Genomic DNA, 18,978 nt, shown 5'->3' with positions numbered 1-18,978 from the left:
ATGTCTATAGATTATTTTCTCTCTCACTTTGGCCAAATCGCCCTAAACATCTTTTGCTTTTCACTTCCCAAAGTGAAATTAGAGGAGAAAAAAATAGCATCGCACACATGGACCGTAGAGAAGTATTGTTATGTGTCAGTATGATATTATATAAGAATGGATGGATGGATGGATGGATGGACTTGTGTGGTGTTCGGGTCTGTGGGACCCGTTTTCATTTTTTTATTAAAAGAAAAATGATACAATTAATAAATTTTTCAAACTGAGACTCACTGACTTCGGCTCATTTTCTGTGAAGAACATACAAACCCCGTTTCCATATGAGTTGGGAAATTGTGTTAGATGTAAATACAAACGGAACACAATGATTTGCAAATCATTTTCAACCCATATTCAGTTGAATATGCTACAAAGACAAGATATTTGATGTTCAAACTCATAAACTTTTTTTTTTTTTTTGCAAATAATAATTAACTTAGAATTTCATGGCTGCAACACGTGCCAAAGTAGTTGGGAAAGGGCATGTTCACGACTGTGCTACATGGCCTTTCCTTTTAACAACACTCAGTAAACGTTTGGGAACTGAGCAGACACATTTTTTAAGCTTCTCAGGTGGAATTCTTTCCCATTCTTGCTTGATGTACAGCTTAAGTTGTTCAACAGTCCGGGGGTCTCCGTTGTGGTATTTTAGGCTTCATAATGCGCCACACATTTTCAATGGGAGACAGGTCTGGACTACAGGCAGGCCAGTCTAGTACCCGCACTCTTTTACTATGAAGCCACGTTGATGTAACACGTGGCTTGGCATTGTCTTGCTGAAATAAGCAGGGGCGTCCATGGTAACGTTGCTTGGATGGCAACATATGTTGCTCCAAAACCTGTATGTACCTTTCAGCATTAATGGCGCCTTCACAGATGTGTAAGTTACCCATGTCTTGGGCACTAATACAACCCCAGACCATCACAGATGCTGGCTTTTCAACTTTGCGCCTATAACAGTCCGGATGGTTATTTTCCTCTTTGGTCCGGAGGACACGACGTCCACAGTTTCCAAAAACAATTTGAAATGTGGACTTGTCAGGCCACAGAACACTTTTCCACTTTGTATCAGTCCATCTTAGATGAGCTCAGGCCCGGCGAAGCCGACGGCGTTTCTGGGTGTTGTTGATAAATGGTTTTCGCCTTGCATAGGAGAGTTTTAACTTGCACTTACAGATGTAGCGACCAACTGTAGTTACTGACAGTGGGTTTCTGAAGTGTTCCTGAGCCCATGTGGTGATATCCTTTACACACTGATGTCGCTTGTTGATGCAGTACAGCCTGAGGGATCGAAGGTCACGGGCTTAGCTGCTTACGTGCAGTGATTTCTCCAGATTCTCTGAACCCTTTGATGATATTACGGACCGTAGATGGTGAAATCCCTAAATTCCTTGCAATAGCTGGTTGAGAAAGGTTTTTCTTAAACTGTTCAACAATTTGCTCACGCATTTGTTGACAAAGTGGTGACCCTCGCCCCATCCTTGTTTGTGAATGACTGAGCATTTCATGGAATCTACTTTTATACCCAATCATGGCACCCACCTGTTCCCAATTTGCCAGTTCACCCGTGGGATGTTCCAAATAAGTGTTTGATGAGCATTCCTCAACTTTATCAGTATTTATTGCCACCTTTCCCAACTTCTTTGTCACGTGTTGCTGGCATCAAATTCTAAAGTTAATGATTATTTGCAACAACAACAAAAACAATGTTTATCAGTTTGAACATCAAATATGTTGTCTTTGTAGCATATTCAACTGAATATGGGTTGAAAATGATTTGCAAATCATTGTATTCCGTTTATATTTACATCTAACACAATTTCCCAACTCATATGGAAACGGGGTTTGTATATCAGAATACATATTTAATGACCACACACCATACACCCCCCCTACACATTTCTATTACATATAAGATGTCCGGGTCCACTGGACCCGGGGCTAATAGAAGTGTGGAAATTGATGTTCTGTGTACCACACACACACACACACACACACACACACACACACACACACACACATAGCAGGCCTAGACAGGAGGAGGACAGAGTGTAGGTACACAGAACATTAGAGGGTCAAATGTGCGAGAAAATGAGAGCAGACAGTGTTGACAAACAATGTTACAACTTGTGTGGGAGCCGCAGGTGCAGAAACACAAAAGAAGAAACTGGAAGAGAAATTTTCCGTGCAATGTTCATATTGTTGTTACTCAGCCAGCGTTTGTGGGTCTGATGGACCCGTTGCATTTTGTGGCTTTTAATGCCTCACAATCAAACACTTTTATGTTAAAATACTGAACAGATGTTTGTTGGGATAAGGTAAACATCTGTTCAGTATTTAAAAAATGCAACGGGTCCATCAGACCCACAGACGCTGGCTGAGTAACAACAATATGAACATTACACAAGGATTAAATTATAGATAGCTTTGCTGCTATCCTGATGTTGGAGTCACGCCCACTTTGACGTCACAAAGCCACACCTTCCTCTTTGAGACCATTCAGGTCCATTCATGGATGATTGGTGGATGGAAAGATAGATGATAGAAGGATGAATGGATGGGATAACAGTTGGGTGGATGGGTGCTGGATGACAGTGGATGACTGATGGAGGATGGGTCGAGGAATGGACGGTTAAAGAAAGGATGGATGACGGCTGGATGAGCGAAGAATAAATGAATGGATTAGTTTTTTCTATCACGCATTTGTAGATCATACTCAGTGGCCTAGTGGTTAGAGTGTCCGCCCTGAGATCGGTAGGTCGTGAGTTCAAACCCCGGCCGAGTCATACCAAAGACTATAAAAATGGGACCCATTACCTCCCTGCTTGGCACTCAGCATCAAGGGTTGGAATTGGGGGTTAAATCACCAAAAATGATTCCCGGGCGCAGCCACTGCTGCTGCTCACTGCTCCCCTCACCTCCCAGGGGGTGATCAAGTGTGATGGGTCAAATGCAGAGAATAAGTTCGCCACACCTAGTGTGTGCGTGCCAATCATTGGTACTTTAATTTTAGGTAGAGGTTTAAGAAAATACATTCCAAGAACTAATCTGTAAATACTCAGAGGATGAATGTTGGATGGATGGATTGAAATATGTGTGAATGATGAAAGAAGGGATGATATATGATGAATGGATTATGAATGGATGATGGACAAAGGTTTGGATGAATAAACAATGGGTAGATGGATGATTGATGAAAGGATGGATAACGGATGTATAATGACAGATGGGTGATGGATAGATGAAAGGATGGACTAATGGACAGATAATGAATGGATGTTGGATGATGGATAGATGACAGATTGTTGAATGCTGGATGGTCGATGGAAGAATGGACAGATGTTGGATGGATGATTGATGGATTGATGATACACGGGTGATGGATAGATGAAAGGATGGATTGAAGGATAATGGATAGAAGACTGTATAGCTGGAAGTTGGCTGATGGATGGAAGCATTAATGGATGGATAATGAATGCATGTTGTTGTGAATTGTGAATTATATTTATATAGCGCTTTTCTCTAGTGACTCAAAGCGCTTTTACATAGTGAACCCCAATATCTAAGTTACATTCAAACCAGTGTGGGTGGCACTGGGAGCAGGTGGATAAAGTGTCTTGCCCAAGGACACAACGGCTGTGACTGGGATGGCGGAAGCGGGGATCGAACCTGGAACCCTCAAGTTGCTGGCACGTCCGCTCTACCAACCGAGCTATACCGCCTCATGTTGGATGTTGTATAGATGACAGATAAATGGTTGATGGATTAATGGATGTGGCATGCTGGATGGTCAATGGAAAAAAGGATGAACGGAAGAATGGACAGATCTTGGATGGATGAATTGATGGAAAGATGGTTGACGGATGGATGGATCACAGATGGGTGATGATGGATGAAAGAATGTACGGAAGGATGACCGATGGAAGACCGTATGGCTGGAAGGATGACAAATTGGATGATGGATGGATTAATGGACGGTTGATGGGTGGATGGTTGATGGATGTTGGATGCTGGATAGTCGATGGAAAAAAGGATAAATGAAAGAATGGATGATTGTTGGAAAGATGAAGGGATGAATAGATGGATGATTATGGAGGGATGGTTGACAGATGGGTGATGGATCGATGAAAGGGTGGATGGAAGGATGATGGATGGAAGACTGTATAGCTGGAAGGATGAAAAGTTGGCTGATGGATGTAAGGATTACTGGATGGATAATGAATGGATGTTGGATGATTTATAGATGACAGATAAATGGTTGATGGATTGATGGATGTGGCATGCTGGATGGTCAATGGAAAAAAGGACGAACGGAAGAATGGACAGATCTTGGATGGATGAATTGATGGAAACATGGTTGACGGATGGATGGATGGATGGATGGATGGATGGATGGATGGATGGATGGATGACAGATGGGTGATGATAGATGAAAGAATGGACGGAAGGATGACCGATGGAAGACCGTATGGTTGTAAGGATGAAAAGTTGGATGATGGATGGATTAATGGACGGTTGATGGGTGGATGGTTGATGGATGTTGGATGCTGGATGGTCGATGGAAAAAAGGATACATGAAAGAATGGATGATTGTTGGAAAGATGATGGGATGAATAGATGGATGATTATGGAAGGATGGATGACAAATGGGTGATGGATCGATGAATAGGTGGATGGAAGGATGATGGATGGAAGACTGTATAGCTGGAAGGATGAAAAGTTGGCTGATGGATGGAAGGATTACTGGATGGATATTGAATGGATGTTGGATGATTTATAGATGACAGATAAATGGTTGCTGGATTGATGGATGTAGCATGCTCGATGGTCAATAGAAAAAAGGACGAATGGAATAATGGACATATCTTGGATGGATGAATTGATGGAAAGATGGTTGAAGGATGGATGAATGGATGGATGACAGATGGGTGATGATGGATGAAAGAATGTACGGAAGGATGACCAAAGGAAGACCGTATGGCTGAAAGGATGAAAAGTTGGATGATGGATGGATTAATGGACGGTTGATGGGTGGATGGTTGATGGATGTTGGATGCTGGATGGTCGATGGAAAAAAGGATAAATGGAAGAATGGATTATTGTTGGAAAGATGAAGGGATGATTATGGAAGGATGGATGACAAATGGGTGATGGATCGATGAAAGGGTGGATGGAAGGATGATGGATGGAAGACTGTATAGCTGGAAGGATGAAAAGTTGGCTGATGGATGTAAGGATTACTGGATGGATAATGAATGGATGTTGGATGATTTATAGATGACAGATAAATGGTTGATGGGTTGATGGATGTGGCATGCTAGATGGTTGATGAAAAAGGATGACCGGAAGAATGGACAGACCTCGGATGGATGAAAGGATGAATCGTTGGACGGTTGATGGTTGATGGATGGATGGATGACTGATGGGTGATGATGGATGAAAGAATGGATGGAAGGTTGACCGATGGTAGACTGTATGACTGGAAGGATGAAAAGTTGGATGATGGGTGGATTGATTAATGGACGGATGATGGATGGATGGTTGATGGATTAATGGATGTTGGATGCTGGATGGTCGATGGAAAAAAGGATAAATGGAAGAATGGATGATTGTTGGAAAGATGAAAGGATGAATAGATGGATGATTATGGAAGGATGGTTGACAGATGGGTGATGGGTCGATGAAAGGATGGATTGAAGGATGATGGATGGAAGACTAGAGCTGCAAGGATGAAAAGTTGGCTCATGGACGGAAGGATTAATGGATGGATAATGAATGGATGACAGATAAATGGTTGATGATTGATGGATGTGGCATGCTAGATGGTTGATGAAAACTAATGAACGGAAGAATGGACAGATCTTGGATTGATGAAAGGATGAATAGATGTATGATTGATGAAAGATGATTGACAGATGATGATAGATGAAAGAATGAATGAAAGGTTGACCAATGGAAGACTAATGGATGTTGGATGGTCGATGGAAAAAAGGATACATGTAAGAAGGGATGATTGTTGTAAAGATGAAAGGATGAATAGATGGATGATTATGGAAAGATGGATGACAAATGGGTGATGGATCAATGAAAGGGTGGATGGAAGGATGACTGATGTAAGAGTGTTTTGCTGGAAGGATGAAAGATTGGATGGATGAATGGATTAATGGACGGGTGATGGATTGATGACAGAGAGAATGTTGATGGATGTTGGATGATGAATGGAAAAAAGAATGAAAGGTGGAATGGATAGATGTTGGATGGATGAAAGGATAATAGATGGACGATTGATGGAGGGATGGTGGAAGGATGAATGGATAGATGGATGATAAATGAAAGGATGATAGATGGATGGAAATATATAGAAGTGATGAAAGAATGGATGTTATGTTCACTCCTTGATGATGGATGGATGATTTATGGAAGGATGAATGAATGAAAGGATAAATGGATGGATGGAAAGATGCATGAATAATGGAAGAATGGATGGATGATGTCATATTGAATGGATGTTTCGATGATGGATGGATGTTTGATGACAGATAGATGAAAGGATGGATGATAGATAGATGATGGGTTGATTTTGGATGATAAAAAACGCTTGAAGGTGAATGACACATGGATGGAAGGAAGGAAGGATGGTTGAAAGTTGGATGATGAGTGGATGGTTTATGAGCAGCAAGAGTGGGCAGCAGAGTGATGATGAAGATGATGGTTGCATCATCATCTTCATCATGTCCTCCTGCAGTTGCAGTGTCAGCAGAAGCTCCTCCTGCTGGCAGTGAGGTGCGAGCACACAGAAGATGTTGGTGCTTGCAGAAGAGTAAGAAGGACCAACATGGAGACGGACGCTGAGGAGCAGATGATGTTGCAAGTAAGTTCTTCTATCAGAGCACATCCAACTGGCTTTGTCAGCACTTTCAGGCTCACAATGACATGCAGTACATCCATCCATTTTTCATCTTGATAAATAACTGACTGACTCCTCATCTTGACAACATTCATCCTTTTTAGACCTGAATGATTGACACTTACTTGTACACATACTTTTGTACCACAGATACTTGTACACATACTTTTATACCACAGTTACTTGTACACATACTTTTATAGCACAGTTACTTGTACACATACTTTTATACCACAGTACCTTGTACACATACTTTTATACCACAGTTACTTGTACACATTCTTGTATACCACAGTTACTTGCACACATACTTTTATACCACAGTTACTTGTACACATTCTTGTATACCACAGTTACTTGTACACATACTTTTATACCACAGTTACTTGTACACATACTTTTATACCACAGTTACTTGTACACATACTTTTATACCACAGTTACTTGTACACATACTTTTATGCCACAGTTACTTGTACACATACTTTTATACCACAGTACCTTGTACACATACTTTTATACCACAGTTACTTGTACACATTCTTGTATACCACAGTTACTTGCACACATACTTTTATACCACAGATACTTGTACACATTCTTGTATACCACAGTTACTTGTACACATACTTTTATACCACAGTTACTTGTACACATACTTTTATACCACAGTTACTTGTACACATACTTTTATACCACAGTTACTTGTACACATACTTTTATACCACAGTTACTTGTACACATACTTTTATGCCACAGTTACTTGTACACATACTTTTATACCACATTTACTTGTACATATACTTTTATACCAATTACTTGTACGCATACTTTTATACCACAGTTACTTGTACACATACTTTTATGCCATACGACTTAATTTCCTACATTAAAAGTTGGATCTTTTGATGGCCAGCACGGTGGTTTAGTGGTGAGCATGTCTGCCTCGCAGTCAGAAGATTTGGATTGGAGCTTGTGTGGTTTTGCTTTTTCACACATCTAACATGTCAAAACATGCATTTTATGTTCATTGTAAAAACGTGCGCGTTATATTTGTTGTAAAAACGTACATTTTATATTCATGATAAAAACATGCCTTTTATATTTATTGTAAAAACATGTATGTTTTATCCATGATAAAAACATGCATGTTATATTCATGATAAAAACATGCATTTTGTATTTATTGTAAAAACATGCAGGTTATATTAATTGTAAAAAAAAAAAAAAAGCATGTTATATTCATGGTAAAAACATGCATGCTAATTTTATTGTAAAAACATGCATTTATATTAGTTGTTAAAACATACATTTTATATTTGTCATGTCTGTGTGATCATGTTTTGTTTTAGTTATGTTCGGTTTTGTTTTTGGACTATTTGTGCACTCTTGTTTTGTCACCATGACGACCGATAAGTTGCACCTGTTTTCACGTTCGGTCTCACACACCTGTTGTCAATCATGTCTGTAGTATTTAAGTCCATTGTTTTCAGTTAGTCTGCCTGGCAACATCAGATGTTATCATCACTCTGTTCATGCCATGTTCACAGTCCCATGGCAAGTAAGTTTTTGTTTCATGTGTACAGTTTTTTGCCTTTGTGCAAGTCTTTTGTTTTCATTAACCAAGTTTTGTACCTCCGCCATTGTGCGCACCTTTCGTTTGTTCTTTTTTGATAGTGTTAAATAAAATCATGTACTCACATTCCCGTCTTGCCCGCGCCAACTTTCCGTTGCCTTCCGGGAAAACAAACCCCAAGGACCAAGTCCTGACAATATTCATTGTAATACATGCATGTTATATTAATTGTAAAAACATACATTTTATATTCATTGTAATACATGCATGTTATATTCATTGTAAAAACATACATTTTAGATTATTATAAAAACATGCATTTATATTTATTGGAAAAACATGCATTTATATTCATTGTATAAACATACATTTATAATCATTGTATAAACATACATTTTATATTCATTGTTAAAACATACATTTTATATTCATTGTAAAAACATACATTTTATATTCATTGTAAAAACATACGTTTTATATTCATTGTAAAACCCATCCATCCATCCATCCATTTTCTACCGCTTATTCCCTTTGGGGTCGCGGGGGCGCTGGAGCCTTCATTGTAAAACCATACATTTATATTTGTTGTAAAAACATACATTTTATATTCTTGTAAAAACATGCATTTATATTTATGGAAAAACATGCATTCATATTCATTGTATAAACATACATTTACAATCATTGTAAAAACATACATTTTATATTCATTGTAAAAACATATGTTTTATATTCATTGTAAAACCATACATTTGTATTTGTTTTAAAAACATACATTTTATATTCATTGTAAAAACATGCATTTATATTCATTGTAAAAACATAGATTTTATATTGATTGTAAAAACACATACATTTTATATTCATTGTAAAAACATGTTTTATATTCATTGTAAAACCATACATTTATATTTGTTGTAAAAACATACATTTTATCCATCCATCCATCCATCCATGGATGGATACATTTTATATTCATTATAAAAACATGCATTTATATTTATGGAAAAACATGCATTTATATTCATTGTATAAACATACATTTATAATCATTGTAAAAACATACATTTTATATTCATTGTAAAAACATACATGTTATATTCATTGTAAAAACATACATTTTATATTCATTGTAAAAACATGTTTTATATTCATTGTAAAATCATACATTTATATTTGTTGTAAAAACATACATTTTATATTCACTGTAAAATATATGTTTTATATTCATTGTAAAACCATACATTTATATTTGTTGTAAAAACATACATTTTATATTCATTATAAAAACATGCATTTATATTTATGGAAAAGCATGCATTTATGTTCATTGTATGAAGTTGCATACATTTATAATAATTGTAAAAACATACATTTTATATTAATTGTAAAAACATACATTTTATATTCATTGTAAAAACATGCATTTATATTCATTGTAAAACATACATTTTATATTCATTGTAAAAACATATGTTTTATATTCATTGTAAAAGCATACATTTTATATTCATTGTAAAAACATGCATTTATATTCATTGTAAAAACATATGTTTTATATTCATTGTAAAAACATACATTTTATATTCACTGTAAAAACATGCATTTATATTGATTGTAAAAACATACATTTTATATTCATTGTAAAAACATACGTTTTATATTCATTGTAAAACCATACATTTATATTTGTTGTAAAAACATACATTTTATATTCATTGTAAAAACATGCATTTATATTCATTGTAAAAACATACATTTTATATTCATTGTAAAAACATATGTTTTATATTCATTATAAAACCATACATTTATATTTGTTGTAAGAACATACATTTTATATTCATTATAAAAACATGCATTTATATTTATGGGAAAACATGCATTTATATTCATTGTATAAACATACATTTTATATTCATTGTAAAACATACATTTATATTTGTTGTAAAAACATACATTTTATCCATCCATCCATCCATCCATGGATGGATACATTTTATATTCATTATAAAAACATGCATTTATATTCATTGTATAAACATACATTTATAATCATTGTAAAAACATACATTTTATATTCATTGTAAAAACATACATGTTATATTCATTGTAAAAACATACATTTTATATTCATTGTAAAAACATGTTTTATATTCATTGTAAAATCATACATTTATATTTGTTGTAAAAACATACATTTTATATTCACTGTAAAATATATGTTTTATATTCATTGTAAAACCATACATTTATATTTGTTGTAAAAACATACATTTTATATTCATTATAAAAACATGCATTTATATTTATGGAAAAGCATGCATTTATGTTCATTGTATGAAGTTGCATACATTTATAATGATTGTAAAAACATACATTTTATATTAATTGTAAAAACATACATTTTATATTCATTGTAAAAACATGCATTTATATTCATTGTAAAACATACATTTTATATTCATTGTAAAAACATATGTTTTATATTCATTGTAAAAGCATACATTTTATATTCATTGTAAAAACATGCATTTATATTCATTGTAAAAACATATGTTTTATATTCATTGTAAAAACATACATTTTATATTCACTGTAAAAACATGCATTTATATTGATTGTAAAAACATACATTTTATATTCATTGTAAAAACATACGTTTTATATTCATTGTAAAACCATACATTTATATTTGTTGTAAAAACATACATTTTATATTCATTGTAAAAACATGCATTTATATTCATTGTAAAAACATACATTTTATATTCATTGTAAAAACATATGTTTTTTATTCATTATAAAACCATACATTTATATTTGTTGTAAGAACATACATTTTATATTCATTATAAAAACATGCATTTATATTTATGGGAAAACATGCATTTATATTCATTGTATAAACATACATTTTATATTCATTGTAAAACATACATTTATATTTGTTGTAAAAACATGCATTTTATATTCATTGTAAAACATGCATGTAATGTTCATTGACACAAAATGCATTTATATTTATTGTAAAAACATGCATGTTATGTTAATTGTACAAACATGCATTATATTAATTGTAAAAACGTGCATTTATAGTAAAAACAAAAATTTTAGATTCATTATAAAACATAAATTTTAGATTCATTATAAAAACATACATTTATATTCATTGTAAAAAAAAAAAAATCATATTACAGTATGTAACTGCAAAAATGTACAGCAAATACCGGTATTTTTTTGGTACCGGTTCCTAATCGGGTCGGTCCAGGGGCACTGTTGAGATTCTGGACACATTTTTTTTTTTTTAATCCAGCTGTAATTATGACGCACTGTCACATTCACATGGGTAGGATCTGATAATAACCACAAATAAGGAAGCAACACAACACAAAAGTTTCTAACACAACAAAAGTCCCTCAAAGTCACGCACGCTTTTAAGAGTCAGTATCAGTTTGAAGTGAAAACGCGCTCCATCAACCTTCCTCCTAGCGATCTAGTAATCCACTCAAAAAAGGGAAAAATGGAAGTAATATAATATTTCATAAAGTAGCTGTGAAGAAAGATAGCATCTGCTGACAAGTCTCGAGTCGCCATGTGACGTCACTTTACCGTCCCGCATTTGTGCGGCATCAATGCACACCTTGCTTAAATACACACCGACTTAACATGCTAATCGACTGTATTGATTTATATGTGATATATCATGTCAAATAAATATTAAATTCATAAATATTATTTCCATCTGATAGTTGTAATGAGTAGAAACACAGTGATGGATCTGTGTGGTAAAAAAGCAAGTGTTGATAAAAGACTTCCCTGCTGTGAGATGTTACATGATGTTGGTGGTGTACAATCTATTGGGGTAATAAAAAATTCATTTTTTTCACATCTTTATTTAGACCGATTACGATAAGGATTATCTATATTGGTGTGGGTATCGATACAATCCTAACGATATACATCCCTACTACAGGCTGATCAATGACAGACGTCAGTGGGTAGAACCAGGGCCAACCAGCCAACTCGTCCTGGTCTTATTCTTCTTAGAGTTTAAATGACTTGTGCATTACTGCCATCGAGTGGTTGGAAGCTGTACCTGCATCTAATTTTCAACCAATGAATCCTATTGTAGGGATGTCCGATAATATCAGACTGCCGATATTATCGGCCAATAAATGCTTTAAAATGTAATATCGGAAATTATCGGTATTGGTTTCAAAATTATCGGTATCTGTTTAAAAAATTAAAATGTATGACTTTTTAAAACGCCGCTGTGTACACGGTCGTAGGGGGAAATACAGAGCGCCAATAAACCTTGGCTCTTCCTTTGCGTGCCGCTCCAGTCACATAATATCTACGGCTTTTCACACACACAAGTGAATGCAAGCATAATTGGTCAACAGCCATACAGGTCACACTGAGGGTTATTTTATTATATTATAGTGTTCTAACATGATTCAATTTAAAAGACTGTTTAAAAAAGAAGTACTAAAGAAGTACGAGGAGGAAAGAGAGTCATGCCCTCAGCACAGAGTGATGAGAGAGAGCTGTATGGTCAGAAAGTGTTTGGGCCTGTATGTGTGTGTGTGTGTGTGTGTTTTGTCTCGTCTTGTTTTGTCTTGTCTCATAGTAACAGTGGTACTATTGTATTGTTAGTGTACAGGAGCTTTTCTTGTTTTTGTTTGTACAGTATTGTTCTTGTATTACCGGTATATTGTTTATGTTAAATGTGGAATGAGTGAGAGGGGTTGGGATATTACAAGCATTTGCTTCATCCAACCCCTTTTCAAGCCTTGCATAAATGTCTCTGCCAAAATGTAAAACAAATAAAAAGATGTGTGTTGTTGTACTGTGCAGGTTTGAAATAAATAATTCAATTCAATTCAATTCAAGGGTGGCCATATAAACAACTTTAACACTGTTACAAATATGCGCCACACTGTGAACCCACACCAAACAGAATGACAAACACATTTCGGGAGAACACCCGCACCGTAACACTACATAAACACAACAGAACAAATACCCAGAACCCCTTGCAGCACTAACTCTTCCGGGACGCTGCAATATTGATTTATTTTGGAAAACCTTGTTACATTGTTTAATGCATTGCAGTGGGGCATCACAACAAAATTAGGCATAATAATGTGTTAATTCCACGACTGTGTATATCGGTATCGGTTGATATCGGAATCGGTAATTAAGAGTTGGACAATATCGGAATCCCTATCCTATTGTATTGATTTTTTTTAATTTTTTTTTACTTTTCGAAGTGTCAAGGCAAAGCAGCACGGAGTAAAATTGGCTTCAGTGGTTCAGGCGGGAGCACCTCCTCTGACACTACGACCAACAGCCTCGTCCGGCAGGTAAGGATGCCATTTTGTTTGGCAGCAACTGCAAAAGAACGTACTACCAAACGACTAAATGTCCCAGGGCAAGGCGAACTAGCATAAGTGGGCGGTTGAAGGTATCATCATCCATCAGGCCCGAGATCCGCTGCGACCCTTTTAATGGCTTGGCGTCGTCCTCACCACTTTCGGCACAGCAGCCTGTTTTGAAGCCAAGGTGTCTGGACTTTGTAAGAGGAAGATCTGCAAGGGACCCCTACATGTTTCTCCCTTTTAAGGAGGAGCCACGGTTGGTTGGCTTTGTTTTTGGCAGAGACCACTGACTCCTGCTCATTCTCAACTTTCTGTGAAGTTGTGAATGAGCGCCGCAAACTCTGCTCAGTGAAACGAACTCAATGAGAAAGTGTTCCTATCTTGCTGCCTGCCACCCATGAGACTGGACTGGACACCCACGGTCCACAAACCAGTTCCCTCTAGTCCGGGGGTCGGCAACCCGTGGCTCTAGAGCTGCATGCGGCTCTTTAGCGCCGCCGTAGTGGCTCCCTGGAGCTTTTTCAAAAATGTATGAAAAATGGAAAAAGATGAGGGGGGTAAAAAATATTTTTTGTTTTAGTATGTTTTCTGTAGGAGGACAAACATGACACAAACGTCCCTAATTGTTATAAATCACACTGTTTATATTAAACATGCTTCACTGATTCGAGTATTTGGCGAGCGCCGTTTTGTCCTACTAATTTTGGCGGTCCTTGAACTCACCTTAGTTTGTTTACATGTATAACTTTCTTCGACTTTATAGGACGTGTTTTATGCCACTTCTTTTTCTGTCTCATTTTGTCCACCAAACTTTCCACAGAGGTGAGTTTTGTTGATGTTATTGACTTGTGTGGAGTGCTAATCAGACATATTTGGTCACTGCATGACTGCAAGCTAATCGATGCTAACATGCTATTTAGGCTAGCTATATGTACATATTGCATCATTATTCCTCATTTGTAGCTATATTTGAGGTCATTTAGTTTCCTTTAAGTCCTCTTAATTCAATTTATATCTCATGACACACTATCTGTATGTAATATGGCTTTCAATTTTTTGCGGCTCCAGACAGATTTGTTTTTGTATTTTTGGTCCAATATGGCTCTTTCAACATTTTGGGTTGCCGACCCCTGGTCTAGTCTGACTCCTCACACGTTTAGAAGAGAAAGGTGACAACAATTTTAAGGGCTTTAACGAATGTGGTACTCAGGGCCCAAATTGATATTCTTTCAGGGTCCATAGCAACTGTCCTGCTCGTCATAGACTAAATGAAGCATTGATTGATTGAGACTTTTATTAGTAGATTGCACAGTACAGTACATATTTCGTACAATTGACCACTAAATGGTAACACCCCAATAAGTTTTTGAAGTTGTTTGAGTCGGGGTCCACGTTAAAGGGGAACATTATCACAATTTCAGAAGGGTTAAAACCATTAAAAATCAGTTCCCAGTGGCTTATTTTATTTTTCGAAGTTTTTTTCAAAATTTTACCCATCACGCAATATCCCTAAAAAAAGCTTCAAAGTGCCTGATTTTAACCATCGTTATATACACCCGTCCATTTTCCTTTGACGTCACACAGTGATGCCAACACAAACAAACATGGCGCATAGAACAGCAAGCTATAGCGACATTAGCTCGGATTCAGACTCGGATTTCAGCGGCTTAAGCGATTCAACAGATTACGCATGTATTGAAACGGATGGTTGTAGTGTGGAGGCAGGTAGCGAAAACGATATTGAAGAAGAAACTGAAGCTATTGAGCCATATCGGTTTGAACCGTATGCAAGTGAAAACGACGAAAACGACACGACAGCCAGCGACACGGGAGAAAGCGAGGACGAATTTGGCGATCGCCTTCTAACCAACGATTGGTATGTGTTTGTTTGGCATTAAAGGAAACTAACAACTATGAACTAGGTTTACAGCATATGAAATACATTTGGCAACAACATGCACTTTGAGAGTGCAGACAGCCCAATTTTCATCAATTAATATATTCTGTAGACATACCCTCATGTCAGCAGGCCAGGGAAGCTAGGGTCGATATTCTTCTCTTGATCATCTTCGGTGGCATAAGGGACGGTGTGAGCCAAGACATCCAGGGGGTTTAGCTCGCTCGTCTGCGGGAACAAACTGCCGCCATTGCTTGCCGTGCTACCGAGGTCCTTTGTCCCTGAATTGCTCACACACTCCGGCAGATTCAATGGGGGTCTGGCGGCAGATTTCTTTGACTTTATCGTTGGAAATGCATCTGCTTTGAGTGTCGCAGGATATCCACACATTCTTGCCATCTCTGTCGTAGCATAGCTTTCGTCGGTAAAGTGTGCGGAACAAAAGTCCAATTTCTTGGCACTTTCGCATCTTTGGGCCACTGGTGCAACTTGAATCCGTCCCTGTTCGTGTTGTTACACCCTCCGACAACACACCGACGAGGCATGATGTCTCCAAGGTACGGAAAACAGTCGAAAAAACGGAAAATAACAGAGCTGATTTGACTAGGTGTTTGTAATGTGTTGGAGAAAATGGCGGATTGCTTCTTGATGTGACGTCCGAGAGCGAATAATAGAAAGGCGTTTAATTCGCCAAAATTCACCCATTTAGAGTTCGGAAATCGGTTAAAAAAATATGTGGTCTTTTTTCTGCAACATCAAGGTATATATTGACGCTTACATAGGTCTGGTGATAATGTTCCCCTTTAATCAATTCATGCCAGGGAAACAATCCTAAAGGAAGTAAGAGCAGTGATGTTTTGATGACCAGTGAGGTTCAACGCCATGTTTGGTCGTACTATAACCAAAACAGGTCTACTCAACATCCGGTCCACCAAAGCTTTTCATTTGGCCCGCCGAACATCAGAATCAGAATCAAAAGTATTTAAAGGGGAACATTATCACCAGACCTATGTAAGCGTCAATATATACCTTGATGTTGCAGAAAAAAGACCATATATTTTTTTAACCGATTTCCGAACTCTAAATGGGTGAATTTTGGCGAATTAAACGCCTTTCTATTATTCGCTCTCGGAGCCATGACGTCACGTTGTGATGTCACATCGGGAAGCAATCCGCCATTTTCTCAAACACAGAGTCAAATCAGCTCTGTTATTTTCCGGTTTTTCGACTGTTTTCCGTACCTTGGAGACATCATGCCTCGTGGGTGTGTTGTCGGAGGGTGTAACAACACAAACAGGGACGGATTCAAGTTGCACCAGTGGCCCAAAGATGCGAAAGTGGCAAGAAATTGGACGTTTGTTCCGCACACTTTACCGACGAAAGCTATGCTACGACAGAGATGGCAAGAATGTGTGGATATCCTGCGACACTCAAAGCAGATGCATTTCCAACGATAAAGTCAAAGAAATCTGCCGCCAGACCCCCAGGAAAATAGAGCGGATGAGGGTATGTCTACAGAATATATTAATTGATGAAAATTGGGCTGTCTGCACTCTCAAAGTGCATGTTGTTGCCAAATGTATTTCATATGCTGTAAACCTAGTTCATAGTTGTTAGTTTCCTTTAATGCCAAACAAACACATACCAATCGTTGGTTAGAAGGCGATCGCCAAATTTGTCCTCGCTTTCACCCGTGTCGCTGGCTGTAGTGTCATTTTCGTCGTTTTCGCTTGCATACGGTTCAAACCGATATGGCTCAATAGCTTCAGTTTCTTCTTCAATTTTGTTTTCGCTACCTGCCTCCACACTACAACCATCCGTTTCAATACATGCGTAATCTGTTGAATCGCTTAAGCCGCTGAAATCCGAGTCTGAATCCGAGCTAATGTCGCTATAAACTTGCTGTTCTATCCGCCTTGTTTGTGTTGGCATCACTATGTGACGTCACAGGAAAATGGACGGGTGTATATAACGATGGTTAAAATCAGGCACTTTGAAGCTTTTTTTAGGGGTATTGCGTGATGGGTAAAATTTTGAAAAAAACTTCGAAAAATAAGTGATAAGTGACTAACTGATTTTTAATGGTTTTAACCCTTCTGAAATTGTGATAATGTTCCCCTTTAAGTATTACTCCCCGAGTCTAAGCCTGGGCCCCTGGAGAGGGGGTCCAGACTGAGGCCAAGGAAAAAGAAAAAAAACCTCACAGCCATGGCACACATAAACATGTGTATAAGAAGGAAACATCAAAGAACACAAAGGACATTAAAGACATTAAAAGAGCAGAGCTGATGTAACAAACAGTGCCATTTCTACAAACCCCGTTTCCATGTGAGTTGGGAAATTGTGTTAGATGTAAATATAAACGGAATACAATGATTTGCAAATCATTTTCAACCCATATTCAGTTGAATATGCTACAAAGACAACATATTGGATGTTCAAACTGATCAACTTTTTTTTTTTTTTTTTGCAAATAATCATTAACTTTAGAATTTGATGCCAGCAATACGTGACAACGAAGTTGGGAAAGGTGGCAATACATACTGATAAAGTTGAGGAATGCTCATCAAACACTTCTTTGGAACATCCCACATGTTAACAGGCAAATTGGGAACAGGTGGGTGCCATGATTGGGTGTAAAAGTAGATTCCATGAAATGCTCAGTCATTCACAAACAAGGATGGGGCGAGGGTCACCACTTTGTCAACAAATGCGTGAGCAAATTGTTGAACAGTTTAAGAAAAACCTTTCTCAACCAGCTATTGCAAGGAATTTAGGGATTTCACCATCTACGGTCCGTAATATCATCAAAGGGTTCAGAGAATCTGGAGAAATCACTGCACGTAAGCAGCTAAGCCCGTGACCTTCGATCCCTCAGGCTGTACTGCATCAACAAGCGACATTAGTGTGTAAAAGGATATCACCACATGGGCTCAGGAACACTTCAGAAACCCACTGTCAGTAACTACAGTTGGTCGCTACATCTGTAAGTGCATGTTAAAACTCTTCTATGCAAGGCGAAAACCGTTTATCAACAACACCCAGAAACGCCGTCGGCTTCGCTGGGCCTGAGCTCATCTAAGATGGACTGATACAAAGTGGAAAAGTGTTCTGTGGTCTGACGAGTCCACATTTCAAATTGGTTTTGGAAACTGTGGATGTCGTGTCCTCCGGA

General features: G+C 37.4%; 1 protein-coding gene across 1 annotated transcript in view; it reads left to right on the top strand.

The window, feature by feature from the left end:
* The first annotated feature begins 6,868 nt into the window (after nucleotides 1–6,868).
* cacnb2a (calcium channel, voltage-dependent, beta 2a) overlaps nucleotides 6,869–18,978 on the top strand; it is a 196,845-nt gene continuing 184,735 nt past the window's right edge. Inside the window, exons 1-2 of the mRNA XM_061965775.1 lie at nucleotides 6,869–6,910; nucleotides 13,799–13,891. Of these exons, the coding sequence (XP_061821759.1) occupies nucleotides 6,875–6,910; nucleotides 13,799–13,891 (129 nt within the window). The 5' untranslated portion in view covers nucleotides 6,869–6,874. The remainder of the gene's footprint in view (nucleotides 6,911–13,798; nucleotides 13,892–18,978) is intronic.

Source organism: Nerophis lumbriciformis, linkage group LG07 (genome assembly GCF_033978685.3).
Source record: "Nerophis lumbriciformis linkage group LG07, RoL_Nlum_v2.1, whole genome shotgun sequence".
NCBI classification, from domain to species: Eukaryota; Metazoa; Chordata; class Actinopteri; order Syngnathiformes; family Syngnathidae; genus Nerophis; species Nerophis lumbriciformis.
This window is presented reverse-complemented; position numbering and strand designations above follow the sequence as displayed.